At 48.6% G+C, this 23,222-nt stretch overlaps 1 protein-coding gene across 3 annotated transcripts; it reads left to right on the top strand.

Moving 5' to 3' along the window:
• The first annotated feature begins 20,058 nt into the window (after window positions 1-20,058).
• Fam241b (family with sequence similarity 241 member B) lies at window positions 20,059-22,890 on the top strand. Of its 3 annotated transcripts, none has more exons than XM_021174880.3 (4): window positions 20,059-20,146; window positions 20,767-20,846; window positions 21,077-21,205; window positions 21,975-22,890. In XM_021174880.3, exons 3-4 carry the CDS (start codon window positions 21,113-21,115, stop codon window positions 22,242-22,244), a joined length of 363 nt encoding a protein of 120 aa, XP_021030539.1. In that variant the 5' UTR covers window positions 20,059-20,146; window positions 20,767-20,846; window positions 21,077-21,112; the 3' UTR covers window positions 22,245-22,890. The 3 variants fall into 3 exon arrangements, with proteins under 3 accessions (XP_021030539.1, XP_021030540.1, XP_029338164.1); XM_029482304.2 differs by lacking the exon at window positions 20,059-20,146 and adding an exon at window positions 20,153-20,507; XM_021174881.3 differs by lacking the exon at window positions 20,767-20,846 and having other exon boundaries at window positions 20,070-20,146.
• Window positions 22,891-23,222: the final 332 nt, after the last annotated feature.

Genomic DNA, 23,222 nt, shown 5'->3' with positions numbered 1-23,222 from the left:
CTTGCCTGGAGGTTTGAGGGGTTCTAAGAGAGAGGCGACAGCCAGAAGCCTGGAGATGGTCGGCAGTTTGGTATAGAGGGTTAGGCAGCGGCTGGCCCTAGCGTCTTGCCGTTGGGAGGGGGTAAAGCTAGCATTGCCTGGGGGTTCTTTGAGGATCGAGCAAGGAGGGGGGCCCCCATGGGAAGCTGAATAGCTAATGGCTTGCCAGAGGAGGGGGCTTCTTTCTCTCGCCTTCGCTTTGGCCCTGAAAGAGAGGAAGACAAAAATCTGGCGAGCGAGGCTGCCGGGACCGAGACTGGCCACTTCAAACAGCCCTTCAAACAAAAGGAGACGACGAAAAGAAAGCCCCACCTGTCCCCAGTGTTTGCTAAAATAATAATAAATAGATTCCGTTTAATAAATAATTACAAGAGATTGTAAAGCGGGATGCTTTGGAAAACATCTCTGGCGGGAGTCTGCGTAGCCAGCCATCACCTGCTCCTAAGGCGAGCAACTTTATTGTTAAGCCTCCCCCACAACTAGTTTGCCTCTGATAAACTCTCCTTGGTCTTCACAATGACTGTTTACTCATAGTTAGCACAATATTACCTTTGCCGTGATAAACCCGGAGGGGGGAGACCTGGCCCCTGGCCCCTGGGCACACCTGTCCTAGAAGCTGACACATGGATTTGGCACTGAGCGGGCCTCCCCCCCAGGGGCCCTGCCCCCGTGTACATTGGCCCAATTGCCACTCATTTATAACAGGTTGGCTGCAAGGCCTATCTCGATCCTATTTGTCTTCTTTTATTGAAAGCATATGGTCTCCAGGGGCTCACCAACCCCATATTTCATCTGCCAGGAGCTGGGGCGCTTCCGCTGGCTGCTGTGGCCCAGCGCCTTGCTCCCCACCCAACGGCTGCTGCACCAGCTGAGAGCGTGGTGCAGGTTGGGTGGGGACAGATAAGGCGAGCTGCTCATGGGCTTGAGGAGAGGGGCCATTCCCTTAGTGACTCCCCCCTCTGGGGGCCCTGGGAGCTCGTGCGCTCTTGAATGAGTGGCTGGTTCCTTTTCTTGGGTAGGTGAGAGGGCGCCATATGCTACCCCACAGAGCGCACGAGGGAGCTTCGGCCCAGGGAGTCCTCGAACAAAGGGAGAAGAGGGGCTGGGACGCTCTGGAGCACCCGAGGTCTTTATTTCCAGATCCCCCGCTCTGCCTGGAGCCGCTTCCCCCCACCTCCCCCGAGCGCCCACAGCTCGCGCTGCAGAGCCAGGAAACAAAGTATCCACATTATTGCTGCTGCGGGCCGCGCCTATCAATGCTTGAAAAGGTGCCTTGCGCACCCAGACACCTGTTGAACCCACGCCTCTTCTCAGAGCGGTCTCCAGCTCTGCATTGGGTCGGGAGCTGCAGGGGAGTGGGAGGCGGGAGGAGGGAAAGATTCTGTGATTTGTGGCGACATATGTTAGGCAGCTCGCGTGTATTCCTCACAGGCGCACAAGCACCCTCGCTCCCATACCCACCCCGCGAGAAGGAGCAGCTGGTCGCCTCACCTTCTCCCGACATAATACCTGGGCCAGGCGCTTTGGCCTCGCCTTTGAGATTCCAGCTCTCCTCCCCCCTCTGTCTCCCGCCCCCCCTCCCCTGACGCCCCAATCTTGAATCTTGGCAGCTTAACTCTAGGACTTTAACAGATGTACGTTTGTTCCCAGCGTCTGGTCCCAAACACACACACACACACACACACACACACACACACACACACACACACACACACGTGCAAGCATCCACAGAAACTGCAACTGGGGACACAGATGCGGAGCGCAAATGCCCATATGTCCCACTCCTCGCCTGCCCAGGTTGGGAAAATAAACAGACTTCGTGATTCTCTCTGTCCAAAAACAAACAAGGGAAGCCAGAGGAGATGAAAGGCCACCTCTAATGGTCACCACGTTGATACCTACCCTTTTATGAAGCGCTCAAGCCAAGTGAGCGCTTGGAGAAGGGCTCAGAATGAGCCTTATGGCTGGCTGCCTGGACCTCCCCTGGAAAGGAGTCCACAGCGTCTGAACTCTGGCCCTCTCCAGACTCTGGGTTCTGACGACCCATCTGGGGCCACCACACCTCTCGAAATTGTCACTTTTCTTTGAGGTTGGTGCAAATTTTCAGACCTGGCCTAGGTGACAAAATATAGTGAGAAGTGCACGGAGTGTGCGTGTGTGTGTGTGTGTGTGTGTGTGTGTGCGCATGCGTGCGCCTATGCATGCGCGCGTGCCCACAGCGCGGACAGTAAGGCTGGTTCTGCCACTGTCTCCAGACAGATTGGCACAGTGCTTCATCGCGTCACCTCTGTAAGCCTCTCCTGGTTTCCTTTCTACTGAAGGAAGACGCTATGGGGGACATACTTTGTGACATTTCTGTTCACACAAAGCTTAGAAGTCTTGACTATCAACACCCCTCACCCCCCCCCCCCCATACATCCAGTCTCTCTTTTACCGGCTGTACTTCGGGCCAATGGCTTGATAGTTTTGAGGACTAGAGCCACAGTGGTCAGGGTAGCAGGCACACGTTTGATACTGGTGTTTAGAAAGCCATCCTTGGCCCCCAACCTCCAGCCCTTGGCACACATATAACACCCGGGCCACGTCATGGCAGTATGTCCTGATGCCAGACTTTCTGACCTCCATTTCCTCCAGCCGGGTGTTTGGTATGACTCTTGGGTGCTTCCCCAACCTGTTTCTGGAGAAAACTATACTGGTTCCTTTTAGTGTGAGCGTGGATCTGTTCTTACGAGTTGAATCTAAGTACTTAAAGCATACTAGCAAAGAACTTGTTAGAAAAAGCTGAGCCCAGCAGTTAAGAGCACTGGCTGCTTCTTCAGACATCCTGGGGTTCAGTCCCAACACTCATGTTACACAACTGTTTATACCTGCGATTTCATGGAGAGGCAGTGTGACGCCCTCTTCTGGTCTCAGCGGGTACTGCATGCATGTGGCGAGCCACCGTTCAAGCTTGTCAAAACACCCATACATGTAAAACAATACAATAAAAAACAATTAGTCAATTCTTGATTTTGCCAGTATTGAAGCAGCAAGCTGAGGTGCAGCAGAGCTTCCTACTCGATACATACTAACAGTACTATTCATACCACTCGGACTTAGTAACAGTACCATGCATACCATCCAGTGCTAAGAAACGGTACTATTTATATGGAATTGTAAGGGAGGCAGATCACCTTCTTAGATGCTCATATAATCAGTTAAGGCCAAAGTATCCCAGACTGGAAGGCAGCTTCCTCTGTATCCATTCCAGCTAGCCAACAGGGAAAGTTTCTCACTGTGTGGCTCTTCCGGCCCCCCACCCCTCCCCACCTCTGCCTGTATCCAAGGTCTCCATCTCTCCGCCCTTTGGGACCTGCAAGTCTCCATTGGGGTTTTATGGGCACAAGGAATGGAAGAGGTTTTGAACAATAGTGAGGCTTCCTCTTCCTAGGCATTCTAGAGCTTCTTGAACCATCTATGCTCTGGAGGAGTGGTTCTCAACCTGGGGGTCATGACCCTTTGAGGGTCAAATGACCACTTCACAGGGGTCACCTGACCACCAGAAATATCATATATATTAGATTACAGTTCACGACAGTAGCAAAATCATAGTTATGAAGTAGCAACAAAAATAATTTTATGATTGCCAGGGCACCACAATGTGAAGAACTGGATTAAAGAGCCGCAGCATTAGGAAGGTTAAGAGCCACTGCCCTGGAGAAAGGACCAGACTTTTCATGATACCAAGACAGAGGGCTTCCTTGACCCTCCCATCCTTGGCATAGCCCCTCCTTCACCAGTGCTAGGCAAGGGCTATACAGCTCTCGTGCCAGCCCTCTGGGTCTCTGTTTTTAATTTTGAAACAAGAGCTTGGTAAATTATCCAAACTGGCTTTGAACTTGTGACCTTTCCAGGAGGCTGCCTATTTCTGTACATTATCCCTGGGCCTGACCCAAATCTGTGCCCCATCCATCTTCGTTCTGTGTTACACACTAGGTCCCAGTTCTGAGAATACAATACAAACCAATGCTTCTTAGATCCTGGCTGGATGATAGCAAGGAAAGGAAGTGGAGGCTAACAGATGAGGCCAGGTGACATTGTGTGCAGTTGGCACATCCATTCTTTTTCACGGGAAACCATAGATACTATGTAAACCATATCTGGCTCTGACACACCCTCCATATGCCTTGACTGAATTCGAAGGCTGCATTTTGCAGACCCATGTATAGAAAGAGCAGTCGGCACAGGAAGTTACAAATCAAGTCTTATCAATGCGCAGGCATCAAGGTGCCTTGGGTCAATTGGTTGCATGTTCCTTCTGTCTCATAAATGTTTATGAAGTGTCATTATGAGGAGGTGGTGGCCAGCTGTTCCCCCAAGGTCCCAGGAATTAGATCTAAGGAAAATGGCTTGGATTAGAAAAAGCAGGGACTAGAGCTCTCTTAGCAACCATGTCATCCTCAGCAGATGATGGTGAGAGTCCTCTGTACAAAAGGTAGAATCTTGTCTGCAAAGACATCATCCCTGACTTGAAATGACTGTGATCTCCTTAGAGGAGGGAAATGGATAAGTCTCGGATGTCCTATCTCCTTCTATGATGTCATGAGCATAGAGTTAGGGTAACTGTCCAGTTCTACAGACTACACATTGAGAAGTCCTGACATTGGGAAGCGTCGAAACCAGTTGGGCACAGCTAAGGGACACTTGTTTATCTGCTGCAATAGCTCTGTGAGGTCTGGGGGAATTCCCCAGTGGTTAAGGCACTTGTCCTATAAGCAATAAGAATGAAGTCCATTTACTGGATCAGCAGAACATAATTCTGGTGGGTATGGTGGCTTGCTTAGAATTCCAGCCCTTAGATGGCAGTGACAAGGGATCCCTAGAGCAAGGTGGCTAGCCAGGCCAGCTACATTTGAGCTCTGGGTTCAATTAAGAGACCCTGCTTCTCTATATGAGATGAAGAGCAATTGAGGAAGATTCCGGAGAAGAGCCTTGGGTCTGTGTGTGCACGCATTCACATACACACGCGCACACACACATGGCAACACACATATGACAACACACATATCTATGTAATTTACGTATATGTATATGTAAATGCATATGCATATGTATATGTGTATAGCATTCCAGGTCATAGGTGAAGTTTATTATTGCAGTCTGAAGCCTGAGAAAACTGTAGCCTCTATCAGCCCATTTCCGAAAGTTTCTTTCCAGCCCAGAGGCACATGCCTGTAGTGCACCAAGCATGTGTGCTTAACTTCTCCATTTCCCCTCTAGCGTGGCACCTCCTGTGGCACTTCCTGTGGGACATGGAATCTACCAATTCATCAGGACTTTTTACTCCTTGCCCATGGCTCTCGTCTCTCGCCACAAAGTATGATGTCATCTATGGTTTTCATAGAAGGACTTCACCCTTACAGAAAATTCTTTCAATTTCTAATCCACGAAGAGGAGTTTAAAAATATATTTATTTTATTTTATTTGCTCTGTTGAACAGTGAGTTAGAGACCAATCTGGGCTACAAGAGAGCCTATCTTAAAAAAAAAAAGTGTTTTTTTGTTTTTGTTTTTGTTTTTGTTTTTGTTTTTTTTTGGGGGGGGGTTAGGTATGATCAAATTTGCCTTTAATCCTAGCACTTGGGAGGCAGAGGCAGGAGAGTCTCTGTGAGTTTAATGCCAGCCTGGGCTACATACAGAGGTCCAGGACAGCCAGGGATATATAGAGAGTACCCTGTTGATACTTAGTGACATATATGTGTATGTGTGTATCTTAGTGACATATATGTGTGGTGTGGTTTTTGTATTTGTGTGTGTGTGTCTAAGTACCAATCATACTTAAAGAACAGAGAATCAAGTCTCAGTTCCTGAAAAAAATGTTTATGTAATTACTTGGAATTCTTCAATATGGAAAAATATCCACCTCCTTATTTGCTTATAGACTTGGTGGTTTTTTATGTCAGTGTAGACTTACAGACACCCACTTTATACTTTGAATTTTGTCTGAATATTGTTGTCTCCCAGTTTTTTCACTGCCATGACTTATACCTAAGGGAACAACTTTTTTTTTTTTTTTTGAGGCAGGGTCTCTCCTTTACTCAGTCGGCAAACTCGACAGCCCCCAAGCTCTTGGCAAGTTTCTGTCTCTGCCCCCTCCCCCATCTTGCTCTAGGGTGTGGGTCTGGGAATCCAGATCCACACCATTGCATCAGTTTGTTTATTTTTACAATTTTCTCCATGGGAGTATTAATGTTTTGTTTGTTGTTTCTTTCATATTTTACATCTCAACCATAGTTTCTCCTCCCTCCTCTCCTTCCAGCCACCCCAAACCTCCCTGCTCCCCAGATCCACTCCTTCCCCATTTCCCTTCAGACATGGGTCATTCTCCCAGAAATGTTCACTGAACATGGCTTAACAAGTTATAAAAAGATTGGGCTCACACCCACATATCAAAGCTGGATGAGGTAACCCAATAGAAGAGAAACAAACAAAAACACAGGCAAAAGAGTCAGAGACAGGCCTCGCTCCACTGTGGGACTTGCTGTCCCACAAGGACACCAAGCTGAACAACCATAGCGTCGTATGCAGAAGACCTGGGTCAGATCCACACGGCTCTCTCATTGTCCGTTCAGTCTCTGTGAGCCCTTAGGAGCCTGGGTTAGTTGCATCTGTGGGTTGTGTTCTTGGGATGTCCTTGGCCCTTCTGGGTCTTAGAGTCCTTCCTCCCCCTCTTCTGAAGGGTTTCCTGAGTTCTACCTAATATTTGGCTGTGTGTCGGTCTATCTACTCCCATCAGTGGCTGGACAGAGCCTATCTGATGACGATTATGCTAGGTTCCAGTCTACAGGTATAGGAAAATATTATTAGAAATCATTTCAGGTGGTGGCGCATGCCTTTAATCCCAGCACTCGGGAGGCAGAGGCAGGTGGATTTCTGAGTTCGAGGCCAGCCTGGTCTACAAAGTAAGTTCCAGGACAGCCAGGGCTATACAGAGAAACCCTGTCTTGAAAAACAAAAAAACAAAACAAAACAAAGCAAAATAGAAATCATTTCATTGATTTTGTGTGTGTGTTGGTCTTCCTTCCTTCCTTCTTTCCCTCCTTCCCTCCCTCCTTCCTTTCTCTCTCTCTCTCTCTCTCTCTCTCTCTCTCTCTCTCTCTCTCTCTCTCTTTCTCTCTTTCTTTCTTTCTTTCTTTTTCTACCAGTCATGTTTGGCTCTATCCTACGTCTCTGGCCTGTCTAGCCTCTGGTTCCTGCATCTCCAGGCAGTGTTGGGCATGGGCTGCCTCTCACGGCGTTAGGTCTCAAGTTGGACCACTCCTTGGTTGGCTAATCCCACAAGTTCTGTGTCATCTCACCCAGAAACATCTTGTTGGCACAAATTGAAGATTTTGTGACTGGGAGGGTGTCCCAGTCCCAGCACTGGAAACCTTGCCTGGTTACAGAAGATGGCCAGTTCAGGCTCTGTATCTTCATTACTAGGAGTCTTCACTGGGGTTGCCCTTGTAGATTCCAAGGAGTTTCCATTGCACTAGGTTTCTGCCTCACCCCTGAAATGTGCCCCCCTTCCAGGCATCTCTCCCAGTACCCTCTGCCTCCACCTCTGAACCCCACACCTGATCTCTCCTGAAACTCCTAACAGTGGAGCTGGGCCTGTCTCTAACTCTTTGGCCTGCTTTTCCCCCTTCTATTGGACTACCCCATCCAGCCTTGATGTGAGTGTATGAGCAGCATCCACACCCATCCACGCCCATCCACACCCATCCTCAGTCCACTCCTCTTTTGGTCTGTGGATTGTAGCATGACTATCCTTTACTTTATGGCTAATATCCACTTATAAGTGAGTACATACCATGTTTGCCTTTCTGGGTCTGGGTACCTCACCCAGGATGGTCTTTTCCAGTTCCATCCATCTTCCTGCAAATTTCACAATGTCAATCTTTTTTTAAACAAATGAGTAATAATCTTCCACTCAATGAAAATGTGGTACATTTTCTTTGTTCATTCTTTGGTTGAGGAACATCTAGGATGTTTCCAGTTTCTGGCTATTATGAATAAGGCTGCTATGAACATAGTTGCTTAAGTGTCCTTGTGGTAGTGTATAGTGTTCTTTGGGTATAGGCTCAGGAGTGGTATAGCTGGGTTTTGAGGTAGATCAATTCCCAGTTTTCTGAGAACTTGCACCTGGCTTGAAACTGCATTTGACTTTTTAAAATGTGGGTTCTAGGGACTGAACTCAGGTTGCCAAATTTATATGGCAAGTCCTTTTACCTCCTGAGCCATCTGGCCAGCTCTACACTATTCCTGAACTGAAAAAAAAATGTAGAAATACAAAATAGGTTCCTGTGAGCAATCCTTGTGAGCAGTCCTGGTGGGGCCTGAAGTGTTCTGAGTCTTGACTGTGCCCATATCCGTTACCTGGTGTGAAACTACAATAGCTTAGAGCAATGCCTCTGCCAGAAGCAAGCAGGGGAAGGTTACACAGGATCTCTGTGGTGAGATTTTCAGGTTTCCTTAAAAACCCAGTTATGTTATGTGAATGTGTTTTTGTTTTAATCCCAGGTGTGGGATAAGAGGCTGCTTCACAGCAGGTGATTGTGATTTGTCTCTTGCTCTAGCAGGGGCGTGATTTTGCCAACTGCAGATAGTTTCTGTAAGTGTGAGATGTTGGGAATTCTGGGAACTTATCAGAGAGTATAAATGCTAGAAACCCTGGAAGGGCTAGGGTATGCTCCAAGGAGGGGCAATAGAGGTGGTGGCTACTGCTGCTGTTGCTGTTTCCTGCTGCTTCAGTACTAAGTGGTCTTGAGCAAAGAGACTAGAAGAAGAAATTGGTTATTCTGATGACAAAGAACATTGCCCTAGGGAACTCAACACCCTTAGTCAACAGGAAGTAGTCTAAAGAGGTCTACATCCCCTTTCCCTTCTAACCTTCTTTCTCTCCTACCTAGTGTTTGAGGGTCAGAAGGGATTAGGGTGGAATAAAGGTTGGAAGGATGGTAGATATAAGAACCCAATAAATGAATCCAAAAAAATCTCCTCACTTCATTTCTTAAAGTGGCACACAAACCCACACATGTCCTGAAATACACAGTTCAATCTAAACCACAGAACATCTGCTCATGTGTGGGGCAGGGAGTATGTCCCTTCTGCTCATTTTCTTTCCCCCCTTGAAAATAATAGACATTTAAAGGCGTTTCCTCATCAGACTTATATTCTCTCAGCATACAGAGCTCTGGGACCATGGTGTATGGTCAGTACTGAGGCAGGCCACTGGAGGGGTCATGTGCAAGATGGTCAGAGGTATGGCCTATTGCAGTGAGTGGGTATGTGATTCCTTAAATAAAACACACATAGAACAGGCAGGTGAAAGGCTTGACTCGTCTCTTCACAGAATCCCTGAGAGTTCCGGCCCAGTGTGGTTAGTCTCCGATTAAGATAAAGTGGACGATGTTTGCCACAATTCCTTCCTGCCTCAGCTACTTTTCCAATCAGAGTATTACAGCAAATGGAAAATAAAACTTTTCTCCTTTTGACTGGCAGAAGGCTCTGATCTACCAGCTATCTTAGTTACCTTTCCTGTTGCTGTGATAATATATGTAATTGTGTATATGTATGCATATATGTGTATATGTATATATATACATATATGTATGCGTGTGTGTGTGTGTGTGTGTGTGTGTGTGTGTATGTTCCAAGAAAAACAATTTAAAGGAGAAAGGGTTTATTCTCCATCATTGTGGGGAAGTCCCCGCGGCAAGAGCCTGAAGCAATTGTCCTAGCTCACCCACAAGCAGGACACAGGGACCAATGAAGGGCTCACTTTCTCTGTATACAGTCTAAGATGCTCTGCCCTGGCATTGGTACTGTCCACATTGAAGATGGGTCTTCCCACATCCATTAATATAATCAAAGATGATAATTACACCCCACAGGGGCCCCCAGAGGCCCATCTCCCTGGGACTCTGTCAACTTCATCAAAATGCTAATCACGACAGTCACTGCAGAACTTGTCAGCACCTGCCATAGTGTGTGTTTTGCATGAATGAGACTCGGAAGGCAGAGGTGGAGCAGTAGCCATATGTAATACTTTATCCCTAGAAGATCTAAAGTAAGGTTCATGTAGCCACAGGAACAAAGCTGCTGAATGACCAAATGGCAACAGCTTACACCTCAGCCTGAAGTGTGACAGCCACTAAAGTAAGGACACTGATTCAAAGAATGGGATCTTCTAATGTGGGGTAGGAATGCAGGGGAAGATGCTGGTGAGGCAGAGGAAATTGAACTCTTAAACTGTGTGTATTTACTTACTTGTGTGTACGAGGGGCACATGCCAAGAAGGCTCTGTAGAGTTGGCTCTGTTCCTTCACCTTCAAGTGAGTTCCAGGGATCAAACTCAGGTTACCAGGCCTGGGCAGCAAGCCCCATTACCTGTTAAACCATATCACTGGCCCTGTAAATTCCTCAATTCTGGGCTGGAGAGATGGCTCGGTGGTTAAGAATAATGACTGTTCTTCCAGAGGTCTTGAGTTCAATTCCCAGCAACCATATGGTGGCTCACAACCATCTGTAACGAGATCTGATGCCCTCTTCTGGTGCATTTGAGGACAGTGTCCTCACATACATAAAATAAATAAATAATTCTTTGAAAAAAATTTTCCTCAATTCTGATGAGTTTGTTCTGCTGAAAGAAACAACCTTGACACCCTTAGCTGTGGCTTTATCCCTACCTCACCCCTGAGGTGCTGGCCTCCTGGGCTGTGCCAGGAAGATCTGGTCTGGTATTGCTTATAGAAACAGTCATGGCCTCTCCAACATAAGTTTTAGGTGAGGCAATGCTGGTTTCCTGGGGACCCACACTTACCTCTCATTTTGCCTCTAGATCTAGAACCTGAGTCAAGTTTCCACAGGCCTCTAGAGGTGAGCCTCACTGTCATCCCAAAGAATACCTTGAGTTTACTCATGAGACAAGAGTGCTTGTGTGGAAATAGATTTTAAGAGTGTAGGATGATGGTGGAAGGAATATAACATTAAACTAGGTCATGTTTATAGATGCATGGGACATTAGGCTGGAAATTGGGGGTTAATGTAGTAGCTCACAGAGAGAAGCAGAAGGAAAAGGAGGAGGAAAAAGAAAGGGAGCCAACAGTTTCTGTGGTTGACATCAATACTCACCAAAAAAAGTGGCCAACTGTGGGCCTGATGTGGTGGCACACACCATTAATCCCAGTACTCAGGAAGCAGAGGTAGGCAGATCCTATGAGCTCAAGGCTAGCCTGATCTACATGTTGAGTTCCAGGCCAGCCAGGGTTGCATAGAGAAACCCTCTGTCTCAGAGAAAAAAAAAAGGCTCAAAGAGCTGGGGCTGCTACTGTGGATTTACTTTTACAAAGCCCTCCTCTGTGACAGAGTTACCCAGAACGCTTGTCAATACTTGCTGCTGATACTTTGGGTTAGTGGATCAGTTCATTTGATTTTGAACAGTTTAAAATTTATTTTAACTTTTTGTTGTTGTTGTTGTTGTTTTGTTTTGTTTTGTTTTGTTTTGTTTTGTTTTTTTCGAGACAGGGTTTCTCTGTGTAGCCCTGGCTGTCCTGGAACTCACTCTGTAGACCAGGCTGGCCTCAAACTCAGAAATTCGCCTGCCTCTGCCTCCCAAGTGCTGGGATTAAAGGTGTGTGCCACCACGCCCGGCTTATTTTAACATTTTTTATATTTATTTACTTAGTGTATGTATGGGCACGCACTATGCCATGGGGGTGTATGTGGAAGTCAGAGGATAGGTTCAGAGGTGGTTCTCTCCTTCCGCCATGTGGTGGCCTGGGGTGGAACTCAGGTTACCAGGATTGGCAGCGAGCACCTTGAGCTGCTTGGCCATCTTAGCAGCCTGATTTAGAGATACTTCAATATCTCACATGTAGCTAGGTGAAGTAGTGCATACTTTTAATCCCAGCACTTAGGAGGCAGAGGCAAGAGATGCTCTGTGAATTCAAGGCCAGCCTGATCTACATAGTGAGTTCCAGAAAAGCCGGGGCTACAGATGAGACCCTGTCTCAAAAACTACCACCAGCACCACCACCACCAACAACAACAACAAAAATTTCAAGTGTGATATGACAGGTTGATGCACACTTTTTGGCGGGAATAGTACTGTGGCCATTTACACCCCTTTGACAAATTCATACAGGTATAAAATGTAATTCAAGCATATTCACGTCACACTACCACTTCCCCTTCCTATACTGTGCATGTGTGTGTATGTGCGCGCGCGCGTGCACGTGTGCATGTCCGAAGTGTATACAGTAGCCACAGCTGCTGTGTATTTATGGCTGCAATGCCCCTGCCCTGAAGGCAGCATTTCTTAGCAGTCTGAATCTCGACTCACAATCCTTCCACTTAATCTTCTGTGATGTCCCGTTGGGTGCAGAGGTGGTATCTGTGTCCTGTGTGGCTACTGTCAGAGACAGGCTTCCTAAGGAAGCACCCACACCCTTGATTCATGGCTATTCTTCTTCTCTGTGCACCAGACCTTTACCGTGGAGTCACTGTCATCCATGTGGGAAATATAAACAGTATAATTAAATCCCAGAGTGGCAGGGACCAATGTGGAGCAAAGGTCAAAGCAATAATCAGTAATGGCTTGACACCAGATAATTAATCATCGTGTCCCCAGAAGGGAATAGGATGACTGCTAAACTCTCATTCCATCTGCATGGGCAGGAACATCCCAGCACTAGTGAACAGAGGCGACCTTGACTCAGTAACAGAAATACCAGGACTCCTCAGCAATTTCAGGACTTGGGTTGGTTTCCAGATCCAGAGATCCTTGAATGAGAAGAAGGTCAGGCTCTGCTGAGGAAGGACCACGTTGGTACATTACCAACAAGTTTTACTGTTCATCGTTCACCATCCATCCTCTAAGGGGGACCTCAGCCTTGTACACTGGAGTGGGGTGGGGGACTCCAAGATCAGTCCTTTGGGGCCCTACTGGATGCTTTTGCACTGATGTTGGTTCTGCGTGAACCTAAACAGCACTGTGGCCCCATAAATAGAGATTTATGGAGGGGTGAAGGATAATGTATTAGCTAAGGTCTGTCTCTGATGGGTCCCCAGACTTGGCCTGTGGTTGTTCCCCCAGTTCAGAATGTATATAATTGGGATTGAGGTACTCAATGATCCCATACTGGTTCCCTGATCTGTGGAGTGAGTGAAGGTTCTTGAGTGAGTATAAGCTCTACTAAGCCATTTGAACCAGCTACCCCTGCCAGGGAACTAGTGAGCCAAGAACAATAGCTCATTCCCTGGAGAGAGCACAGAGATCCGTGTACTGGGAAGGACTTGAAAGATGTGCCACATCCCCCTTTAACTCTTGAACGTGGCTTGTGTAGAAGGTGGACAGTTGGTCCTTGCAAACACATCAGCATGGCGACTCCAACTGTATCTGCTGTTCCTGCTAGATTTCCCTGCTTGAGAAGGTTGACATGTCCCTGGCACTTGACGTACAGCTTGTCACCTGGCCAATGGCTTTCCCTGCAAGGGTGTTCATAAGGACCATTGGATGCAATTTGCTTTTATCTGGAACCACCCCCCCTTCACAACACACCTTTATAGCTCCATCTCAGGGGTATATTAACTCTCTAGCCTTGAGCCATAGCTTAGTTCCTGGGGGTCTTGATTACCTGTCTCTTCCACAAGGTATCAATCACACCAGTCCATTCCATTGATGGCATTATGCCAACTGGACCATGAACAGGAGGTAGCAGCCACTCTTGGTAAAGCATTGGGATGCCAGAAGGTGGGGAATAAAAGATCCCCTATTAGATATTCTAAGAGTCTGTACAGGATACGCAGAGATAGCCCTTCTGAGGTTGCGTCTGCTCCCTTCCACTACCAAAAAGGAAGCACAATGCTTCATTGGCCTGTGGACTATGAAGGCTGTGTTATTCCAGACCATATTCCCAATGACTTTGAAAACTGCTAGTTTTGAGTGAGGCTGAGAACAGGTCCAGGATGCTATGCACACTGGCTTGCTTCTTGGGTTATAAGGAAACTTGAGAGTACTCAGGTCCTTAGTGGCAGGTAGGGATGCTGTTTGGAGTCTTTGGCAGACACCTATGGGTGAAGACTCCCGTCAGAGGCCCATGGATTTTGGAGAATCTGCAGACACAATTCTCCCTTTGGGAGAGAGCTCTTTGGCCTGCTGCTGGTCTTTAGTAGAAACTCCACACTTACCCATTAGCTACCAAGTTAACCATGGATGCTAGTTAGCTTTTTGCCAACTTGACACAAACTAATCAACTAGGAAGAAAATTTAATTAAAAATTTTTTTAGTAAGATTGACTGGTAGGCAAGTCTGTGGGCTAATTTCTTTATTAATAATCGATGTGGAAGGGTTTGCCATCTTTGGGTAGTACCACCCCTGGGTGAGTGGTTCAGGGTTGGATAATCTAGAAGAATAAGCAAACCATGGGGGAGCAAGCCAGTAAGCAGCGTTCCTTCATAGCCTCTGCATCAGCGCCTGCCTCTAGGTTCCTGCTTTGAGTTCCTACCCTGCCTCTTAATGATAGACCATGGCATGGGAATAAAAGCCAAATGAATCCCTGTTCACCCAAGTTGCCTCTGGTCAGATTGGTTTTTTAATGGCAGAAGTAGAAAGTAAACTAGGACATCATGTGACCCCCAGCGGCCCACCATGAGCTAGGTGTTATCTGACCCACCAAGCCAGGAAGTGGTGGGTACAGATCAGCAATCCCTATAGCCCAAGTTTCCATGGTGCATGGTCCCCACCCCAGTGCCTTCTGTCCACCAGCATGCACCTGTGGCCTCATGGGGACCAGTTGTCAGAAAGACTATGCCAGTCTTAAAGATCGTTATGTGTGTTGTGCAAACTCTGTTGGAAAACGGACACTTGTGACATTATAGTCCCCTCTGGAGACACCTTGAAAGTTCTTGCTGAAGGTAAATCCTCACAGTGGGCAGAACTCGAGGCAACAATACTTGGTTTTACATTCTGTTTGGAAGGAAAAAAATGCCCAGGTGGGTGACTGTACACTGACTCATGGCCTGTGGTGTAGTGCCTTTTTCTCAATGATCAGGGACTTGGGAGGAACACAACTGGAAAAGAGTGTGGCTAGAATTCTCCCAATGGGCAAGGGACATGGATATTTGTGTCTCATGTTAAGACAGGGATGGCCCCGGGGTGACTTGTTCCAACTCAAGTCTGCCAGAACAGAGTGGGTCTGTTCCTCTCGCTTTGGACTGCTTTGTTCTCTCTTGACTTCCGGACTCATGTCTCAAAAGGATTTGAGATGAAATTGCAGATGATCATGTAGCAACTTAAATAGAAAAACCCTTAACTTGTCAAATGTATGTAAGAAACCTTGTAACAACCGCAACAAAAACCTGTTTAACGTGTGTGTGTGGGGGAGCAGGGGTGGGAGTGAGTTGGGATGGTGTCTTAGTCAGGCTTTCTATTCCTGGACAAAACATCATGACCAAGAAGCAAGTTGGGGAGGAAAGGTTTATTCCGCTTACACTTTTCACATTGCTGTTCATCACCAAAGGAAGTCAGGACTGGAACTCAAGCAGAGCAGGAAGCAGAGGCTGCCGAGGGATGTTACTTACGGGCTTGCTTTTCCTGGCTTGCTCAGCCTGCTCTCTTATAGAACCAAGACTACCAGCCCAGAGATGGCCCCTCCCACAAGGGGCCTTTCCCCCTTGACCACTAATTGAGAAAATACCCAACAGCTGGATCTCATGAAGGTACTTTTTCTGTGATAACCCCAGCCTGTGTCAAGTTGACACATAAAACCAGCCAGTACAGATGGGCAAGAGATGACAGAGATGTATCAGAGAGAAACCTTTGTAACTGAGTAGGTCACTGAGTTACTTTGTAACCGAGTGGGTAGAATTGCCTGCCACATGGACAGTCTTCTCCTCGGCTTTGTAGAGGTCCTATGAACAGTGGAGGGGGGGCACACCCACTCAGTAACGTAACTTCCCCTCACCAAGGCTGATCTGGCTACAGTGGCTGCTGAGTGCCAGTCACATAGATCAATACTAAATGGCACTATTTGCTGGGTTGACCAACTAGTGGCCAGATGACAGGGTGGCTGGCTGCACTGGAACCACTTCTTCATAGGGAGGGCAACACTGTGACCTCACTGGAGCAGACACCTCTAGTTACAGATTTGTGTTTTATGCATGTGATGCTATTCCTAAAGTTCCATCCGTGGACTAACAAAAGGCCTCACTCAAAGTCCAGACAGTCCACCTAGCATTGCTTCTGACCAGGGCATTCACTTCACGGACAGAAAAGTGTGCTGCGGGTGAGCCCATGTTCAGAGTCGAGTTACTGGTCTGAGCATGTCCCCATCATCCTGAGGCATCGGCTTGGCAGAATGATGGAATGGACTTTAAAAGACACAGATACAGCACCAATTAGGTAGCAACAGGCTGGAAGGCTGGGGTAGGGTCCTCCAGAAAAGCAATCAGAGTCCAGAATGTGGCACAGTCTCTCCGACACCCAAGGGTCAAGAGGTGGAACCGGAAAGGCAGAGAGCACACCTCCCCTTGTGACTCTGTAGCAACATTTTGGCTACTTTCTTGCTCTGCTGGCTCAGAAGTCTTGTTTCTGAAGTCGAGGGAGTGGGTCTGCCAGGAGATACAGCAGTAACATTCTTCACACTTCAAGGATCCTGTGCCAAACTCCCTACATGGTTTCTTTAAATCCCTTCAAATGGCCACTCCGAGGGCTTCTGTTCATAGTGATGGCTATCTCAGAACCAGTTTTCTCAACCTCATCTGAATGACACACAGTTGGCAACTGTGCCCAAGGAAGGTCAACCCTGTGGGCTGTGGGTGCCCACACTGGGTTGTTTATAACCTGTCCCAGTAGGAGGTGAGACTTGGGGCTGGGGATGTTTGTAAGTCTTGTATAGCTTAGGACAGTGTATTCCTTCCCACTCCCCCTCCACCCCCACCCCGCTTCCCCTGGTAGGCCATAGGGCCAAGCACCATTGAAATGCCGGTCCCAAACCTCAGCCAGGCCCTGAACATATGTTTCATCCTGAAAGGAACAATGGAGCTGCTGAGCTTAATTAAGACCCCACAAAAAGCCATTGGCCAGGCAAGCCTCATTCTCTGCCATCAGATGCTTTCTTGCTCACCCCACCCCCACCCTTCTGTCTCTGCCTAGGCTTCTAAGGGAGGACTGGAATGAAAGGCTGGCTCTGCCACCTCCTGGCTCTTCTCTCCTCACAATCTGATCTCTCCGGACTCAAAACACAGCTCTCCATCTAGGGGAATATAAGACTTCATCCTGGAGTCACTTATGAGTGACCACAGCTTAGGGACATGGATTGAGGTTACCCCAGGGAACATGTTCCCAGTTTTCACAGTTATAGAACAACAATGACAATAAAACAGTCATAAATCAGGGGATTTTCCAGCTACACTGGTGAGAACATCAGGGGGATACAGTAAGGCGAGGTGATCTCTGTTACAGGGTTTGATGCTGCCTTTGAACAGGCTTAGCTTTTGTCTGTCTGGGGAGCTCGTAGCTTGTTAATACATTCCTAAAGGTTTTACCTGATAACTACAGGATGTTAGGCCAGACACAATGAGTAACTATGAAGGGGGAACTAAAGATTGCCCAAGATAATTTGGCTCTGGAGCTGTAACATTCCAACTCCCTACAATCACAAAGTTCTAATGACTCAAACTTGTGGAGTCTTTAATGTGGACTTGTTTTCTGGGAACTTCAGTTCACATCTCTGTCCGTTCTTTTGAGTTCTGGAGTAGGAAAGGGTGCCACCTTAGTTCCTGAGGCTAATCAGATCTAGGCCTAGCTACAGAAGCAAGCAGCCAGTATGAGTCTGTGGGGCTTCTTGGCCCTTCGTTAGAATGGCTCTGAAACTCCTTTCAGGCTGGAGGGTGAGGGTTTGTCCTAGCCCTGATGTAACCTGAACTTTGATGGTAAAGTGTGAAATAAGGGGCTCAGCTGACTGCAGAGTGTAGCCCCAGTTCTGAGGATTATGGCCTCTGAAGGCTCCTGGAAGTTTGGCATAGCACAGAGCTTGAGAGACTTTTGTGTGGAATAAACACACAGATTTGAACATAGACATTTAAATTCCTTTCCAGTTTCCATTAATAAAAACCACACCAGGCATACATGAGCATTTCTTCTTGCATCATAAAGAACACAGGTACTCATGGTTTAAAAGTGAAATGCCCACCATAGGCTAAGACTTTGAACTCTGGGTTCCTAGCTGGTGGGGATGCTTTGAGAGGTTGCAGATCCTTTAAGAGATGGGGGCCTACTTGGAGGAAGTGGGTAAATTGGGGTTGGGACTTAAGGACTTTAATCCAGCCCCACTTCTTGCCCCTGTTCCTTTGTTTCCTAGTTAGAGTCATCTTAAAAGAGCCACATCCTCTGGTCACAAAACAAGATGGAGTCCCAGCCATCAAGCCTTTCCCACCATGAGCCAAAATAAATCCTTTCTCTCCCCTAATTTCCCTACTTCAGTTATATTATCACAGGGATGAAAAAAAAAAAAAAGAGCAAATCCTGGCACAATTTCCACGCAGCTCGTATTGGTTCTCCCGAGTGGTGTGCATTGATTCACACACCCACCTGCAGCACAGAAACACTCTTCACTGCCCAGCATCAAGGATGTGGTATCATCACGTTTCCTCCTCCCAGTCCATCCAATGATTCATAAGGTTCCCAATTTGTAACATTGAGCACAGTATTAAGATTCACTGGCCATTTAGATTTCTTTTATAATATGCCTGATGAAATCTTTCACCTATGTTTTAACTTGGTTGCTTATATTATTCATTTGCAGATACTCATATACTCTTTCTGTCTTCCAGATGCCAGATTTGTTGTTGTTGGCTATCTGTTTTGGTTTTGTTTCAATGGTAAAAATACTCTCACTGAAAATTTACTTAGGGCTATAGGAAAGGCTTTATTTTGGTTAACAACTCCAGATTGCAGTGCAGGGGAAGTCACTTCAGGAATTTAAGTAGTAATCACATCACATCCAGTCAAGAGCAGAGAGAGACCAGGGCACCCATGCTGGCTGCTCACTTCCCCACTGATTTTCTTTACTCTTACATAGCTCAGGGTCCAGCCTAGGGAATGGTGCCACTCACAATGGGCTTGGTCAATTAATAGGACAATTCTTTACAGACAAGCACCAAGGCCAACCAGATCTAAATAATACCTTAAGGAGACTCTCTTCTTGGGTGGTTCTAGGTGATAGATGCTTGGCTTGAGCCAGAGCCAACACCGGAGATGCCTGACCTAGATTCCCACTCCGTGAGGCTGCAATACTCTCTCAGGATTCCTACCGGAACAGTGTCACAGGGTTGTAAAGGGAGTGAGGTCCCTGCTTCCTCCACGCAGGTTCCAGTGATCCAACTCAAGTCGTCAGGCTGTGAAGCTCAACCATCTATCTATCTACCTGTCCTGTCTCACACTTTCCCCCCAGTCCCCTATCTCTTCTCTGACTCTGCCTTTTCAGGCTGTCTATCCTTCCTTTCTCCTCCCCACTACACCCGGACTCACTAGAGACCAACAATTAATCTGGTGATCCCGCCCCCCAACCCGCTCTGAGTGAAGCCTGCTGCAAACTGACCGAACATGCCAGTGATTCAAACCTCTTCGGTCCCCAAGGAGCTTGGAGCTCCTGAGGGGCGAGGCTGGGTCCTTCTCAAGTGGAACAGGCAGAGTTAGCTGGGCAGATCTGAGCAGACTTGTAAACCTGTGGGCTCTCACCTTGTGCCTACTTCCAGGTATCCCAGGTCCTGGGCTTTTATGTGATCCCCTCTTCCCTGGTCCTCTTCCCCATCATGTATTCTCCCACACTCCCCATCCCAATCCTTCTCAGCCTCCTCATCTCTTCCCGATAGTCCTTCCTCCCCAATCTAGCTGCTCCTTGTCCTCCCTTCTCTCTCCTTCCCCTCCCTTCTCCTCCCGTCCCGATGCGCAGCTGCAGTTACCCCGGCAGCCGACAGAGGGGGCCCCGAGCTGGGCCTCGCCCCTGCGGTGAGTGCTTCCTGTGAGGTCAGGTGGGAGGAAACGGCCGCCCGTGGACGCCGAGCCCCGGGAACCGTGCGCGCAGGTGGGTGGTGTTCGCGCCGGGTCCCGGATCCGCACCCCTCCCCACCGCTGCGGGACCTGGAGCCACGCCTGACCGAGGCGCTGCAGCGGCGCGGGTGGCCCAGCCTGCGGGATGACAAAGCACGGGACGCCGCGCGGAACCGCGACCCTGCCCGCTCCACGCTGTGCTCCTCCCCGGGCCCAACCTGCCTCGGTGCCCCGGCGGGTTGAGATGAACACGGAGGCGCTCCTTGGGTGACAGTGCCGGGCCTATCGTCACACTTAGGGGCTGCAAAGCTGGGGTCCCCCAGAGCCGCAGCTGCAGCTCACACCCCGTGTGGTGGGAGGTTGGACTTCGTCCTTTACCTGGGTGTTCCCTGAAGGTGAGGGGCAGGGGGCGTGCCCTCCGCAGCGGAGGTCCACCCTCCCCAGCGTGATGTTCCCGGGTTCTGCCACCCGGGTGGAGACCTAAGAGGATCTACGTAGATCACTAGTGCCTGCTCTTTTTGGCAGTGCTTGGGAACCGCACCCTAACCCTATATTTTTGTTTCTTGGTTGTTGTTGTTTTTTTTGTTGTTGTTTGTTTGTTTTAACGTTAGCATACAAAACACTGCCTTTCTGTTTGTTTCTTTTTTGAGACAGGGTTTCACTTAGCAGAAGCTGGTCTTTAACCCCTGACCTTCCAGCCTGTACCTCCTTGGAGTTCTGGTGGTTGATTACAGGTGTGCGCCACTTGGCCAGGGCCCTGGGACCCACCCTCCCCCTTCCTCCCCTTCCTCCCGTGCATTTTTTTCCACCTCTTTTCGTTAATAGGACAAGCACCTGCTAAGGGTGGGCCACCGTATGATCACCACCGAAAAACATCCTCTTTCAATTATCTGTAGCGGGGGCCCGTTGAGGTCAGGGGTAAGATCTGCCCCTAGACGATCAAAGGGCATGCATTTATTGGCAGGTACAGCGCCGCAGAAATTCCCAGCGTCCAGGGAGAATGGTGAGGATCTTGGCCAATGGGGAGATCGTTCAGGATGATGACCCCCGAGTGAGGACGACCACCCAGCACAGAAGTAGCAGCTCTCAGCAGGTAGGCAGCCATCCTGAAGAGAACTGTAGCAGCTGGCCCCAATTCCCAGTCTCTAGCGCCCGGCTTACCTTCTACAGCCGTGACTCTCAACCTTCCTAACTCCAAGGCCCTTGAACACAGCTCCTCATGCTGTGCCGATCCCCAACGATAACATTATTTCCTTTGCTCCTGTGTAACGCCAGTTTTGCTACTGTTAAGAATCGTAATGCAAATACCTGTGTTTTCTGATGGTCTCAGGGGACCCTAGTGAAAGGGTCATTTGACTCCCCAGAGGTGGGTCGCGACCCACAGGTTGAGAACCATTGCTCTATGTAGTTCGACGCACTCTCCACAGAGCATCTAGCAGAGTAAGAATGGACTAACTGTCTGGCTCCTGCCTTCTGGGGAGGGAGCCCCCCCTTAGGCCTCAGACCTGGGGACTTCCTCTCTTTTGGTGGCCTTTGCAAACGTTTGCCAGTGGAACCAGCATCTCTAGAATGTAGGATGGAGATGAGATGCTGGCTTCAGTTATGGAGAGAGTGCCAACCTCAGGGTACCTACCCACTGCGTGCTTCTCCCCTCTCCTTTCCTGTCCATCCTGGTCATCTTTTTCCAGGTATGGTTAGGGAGCACAGGCTCTGAGATTTTGGACCTTGGTTGGTCCCAGGAAGGAAGCATGGTTGTAGGATGGCCATGGGGGAGGGCAGGGCCCAGCCGGGAGTCTTCTGGTTGGTGCCTCAATTCCAAGGAAGCTTCACCTGGACTCATATGTCTTGTCTTAATCTTCCAGGGCTTTTTCAACAGAGGCCACGGCACACCTCCAGGGGGCCCTGGACCCCGCCAGCAGCAGGCAGGTGCCCGACTGGGTGCTGCCCAATCTCCTTTCAGTGACCTGAACCGGCAGCTGGTGAACATGGGCTTCCCACAATGGCACCTTGGGAACCACGTGGTGGAACCTGTGACCTCCATCCTCCTGCTCTTCCTGCTTATGATGCTCGGGGTTCGTGGCCTTCTGCTTGTGGGCCTGGTCTACCTGGTGTCTCATCTGAGTCAGCGGTGACCTCCGGGGGACTCATGAGGGCGGGAGTGTTCAGTAGGATCAACTGGACTGGGCTTCGTGCGACATCATGCACAGGGGGAGGGAGCTTGGGTGGGCTCAGAAGGTGTGATGGGCATGAGGCAGGCATTGTAGATTTTTCTCCCGCTGTAGGAGGCAGAGGGTCTCTCTGGGCCAGCATTGCTGAAAAAGAGAGTCCTGTGGTTTCCTGGAATGTTTTTAGGGGGCATAGGGCTTCCGCTAAAAAGCACAAGCAAGAATAAGAAAGGCTCAGTATGTTGTGTTCTCCCAGAACATAAATCTCCCACCAGGCGCAAACCTGGAGCTGAGAGCAGCTGGGAACTGGCCAGAGTTTTATAGCATTCCTTCATTTTAATGGTGTCCTTTTTTTATTGGCTGATCTTATGTATGAGGAAGGACATTGACATTCTATTTATCATGATCTTTCCTTTTCTTTGGGTTTTCCAAGACAGAGGAGTCTCACTGTGTAGCCTTGGCTGGCCTGGAACTCACCATGGAGACCAGGTTGGCCTCCAGCTCACAGAGATCCTCCTGCGTCTTCCTCCCAAGTGTTGGGACCAAAGGTGTGTGATACTGTGCCCAGCTATTGTGATATTTTCAATAAATAAATTGGAGTCCCTTTTAAGAAGCCGGTGAATGACTGACTCACGGCTGCCCAGCCTGAAGAAGCTGGTGGGGTGGCTGGGTTTGGAGAAGAGGTGGTAGGGCCTTTGACCTTGTGATGTCGGAGATTTTTCTCAGAGTGTTGGGAGGTGAGGTACAGGCTTGGACCCCTTGCCTAGTGCTGTGGGGAGCTCTAGGCACTCCAATACTCTGAACTCCAAGGTCAGCTTTTGGGGTGGGGGTGGAGTCCTTTGGATGACTGGGGGCGGAGTGTGTAAGGAGTGAAAGAATGGAGTGTATTGAATGTCTGAGGTCTTTCCTGCTCAGGGGCCCGACCCAGGGGCTGCTCAGGTTCAT

This window comes from Mus caroli, unplaced genomic scaffold (assembly GCF_978045245.1).
Source record: "Mus caroli unplaced genomic scaffold, Mus_caroli_1 scaffold_9, whole genome shotgun sequence".
Lineage (NCBI taxonomy): Eukaryota > Metazoa > Chordata > Mammalia > Rodentia > Muridae > Mus > Mus caroli.
Note: the sequence above shows the minus strand (reverse complement) of the source record. Positions and strands in the feature narration are given on the sequence as shown.

Excerpts from the sequence above, each read along its gene's own strand:
- Fam241b (XM_021174880.3), top strand. The coding sequence starts at position 21,113 with ATGGTGAGGATCTTGGCCAATGGGGAGATCGTTCAGGATGATGACCCC. Across the intron at positions 21,206-21,974 it reads GAAGTAGCAGCTCTCAGCAG|GGCTTTTTCAACAGAGGCCA; the intron begins GTAGGCAGCCAT and ends TTAATCTTCCAG.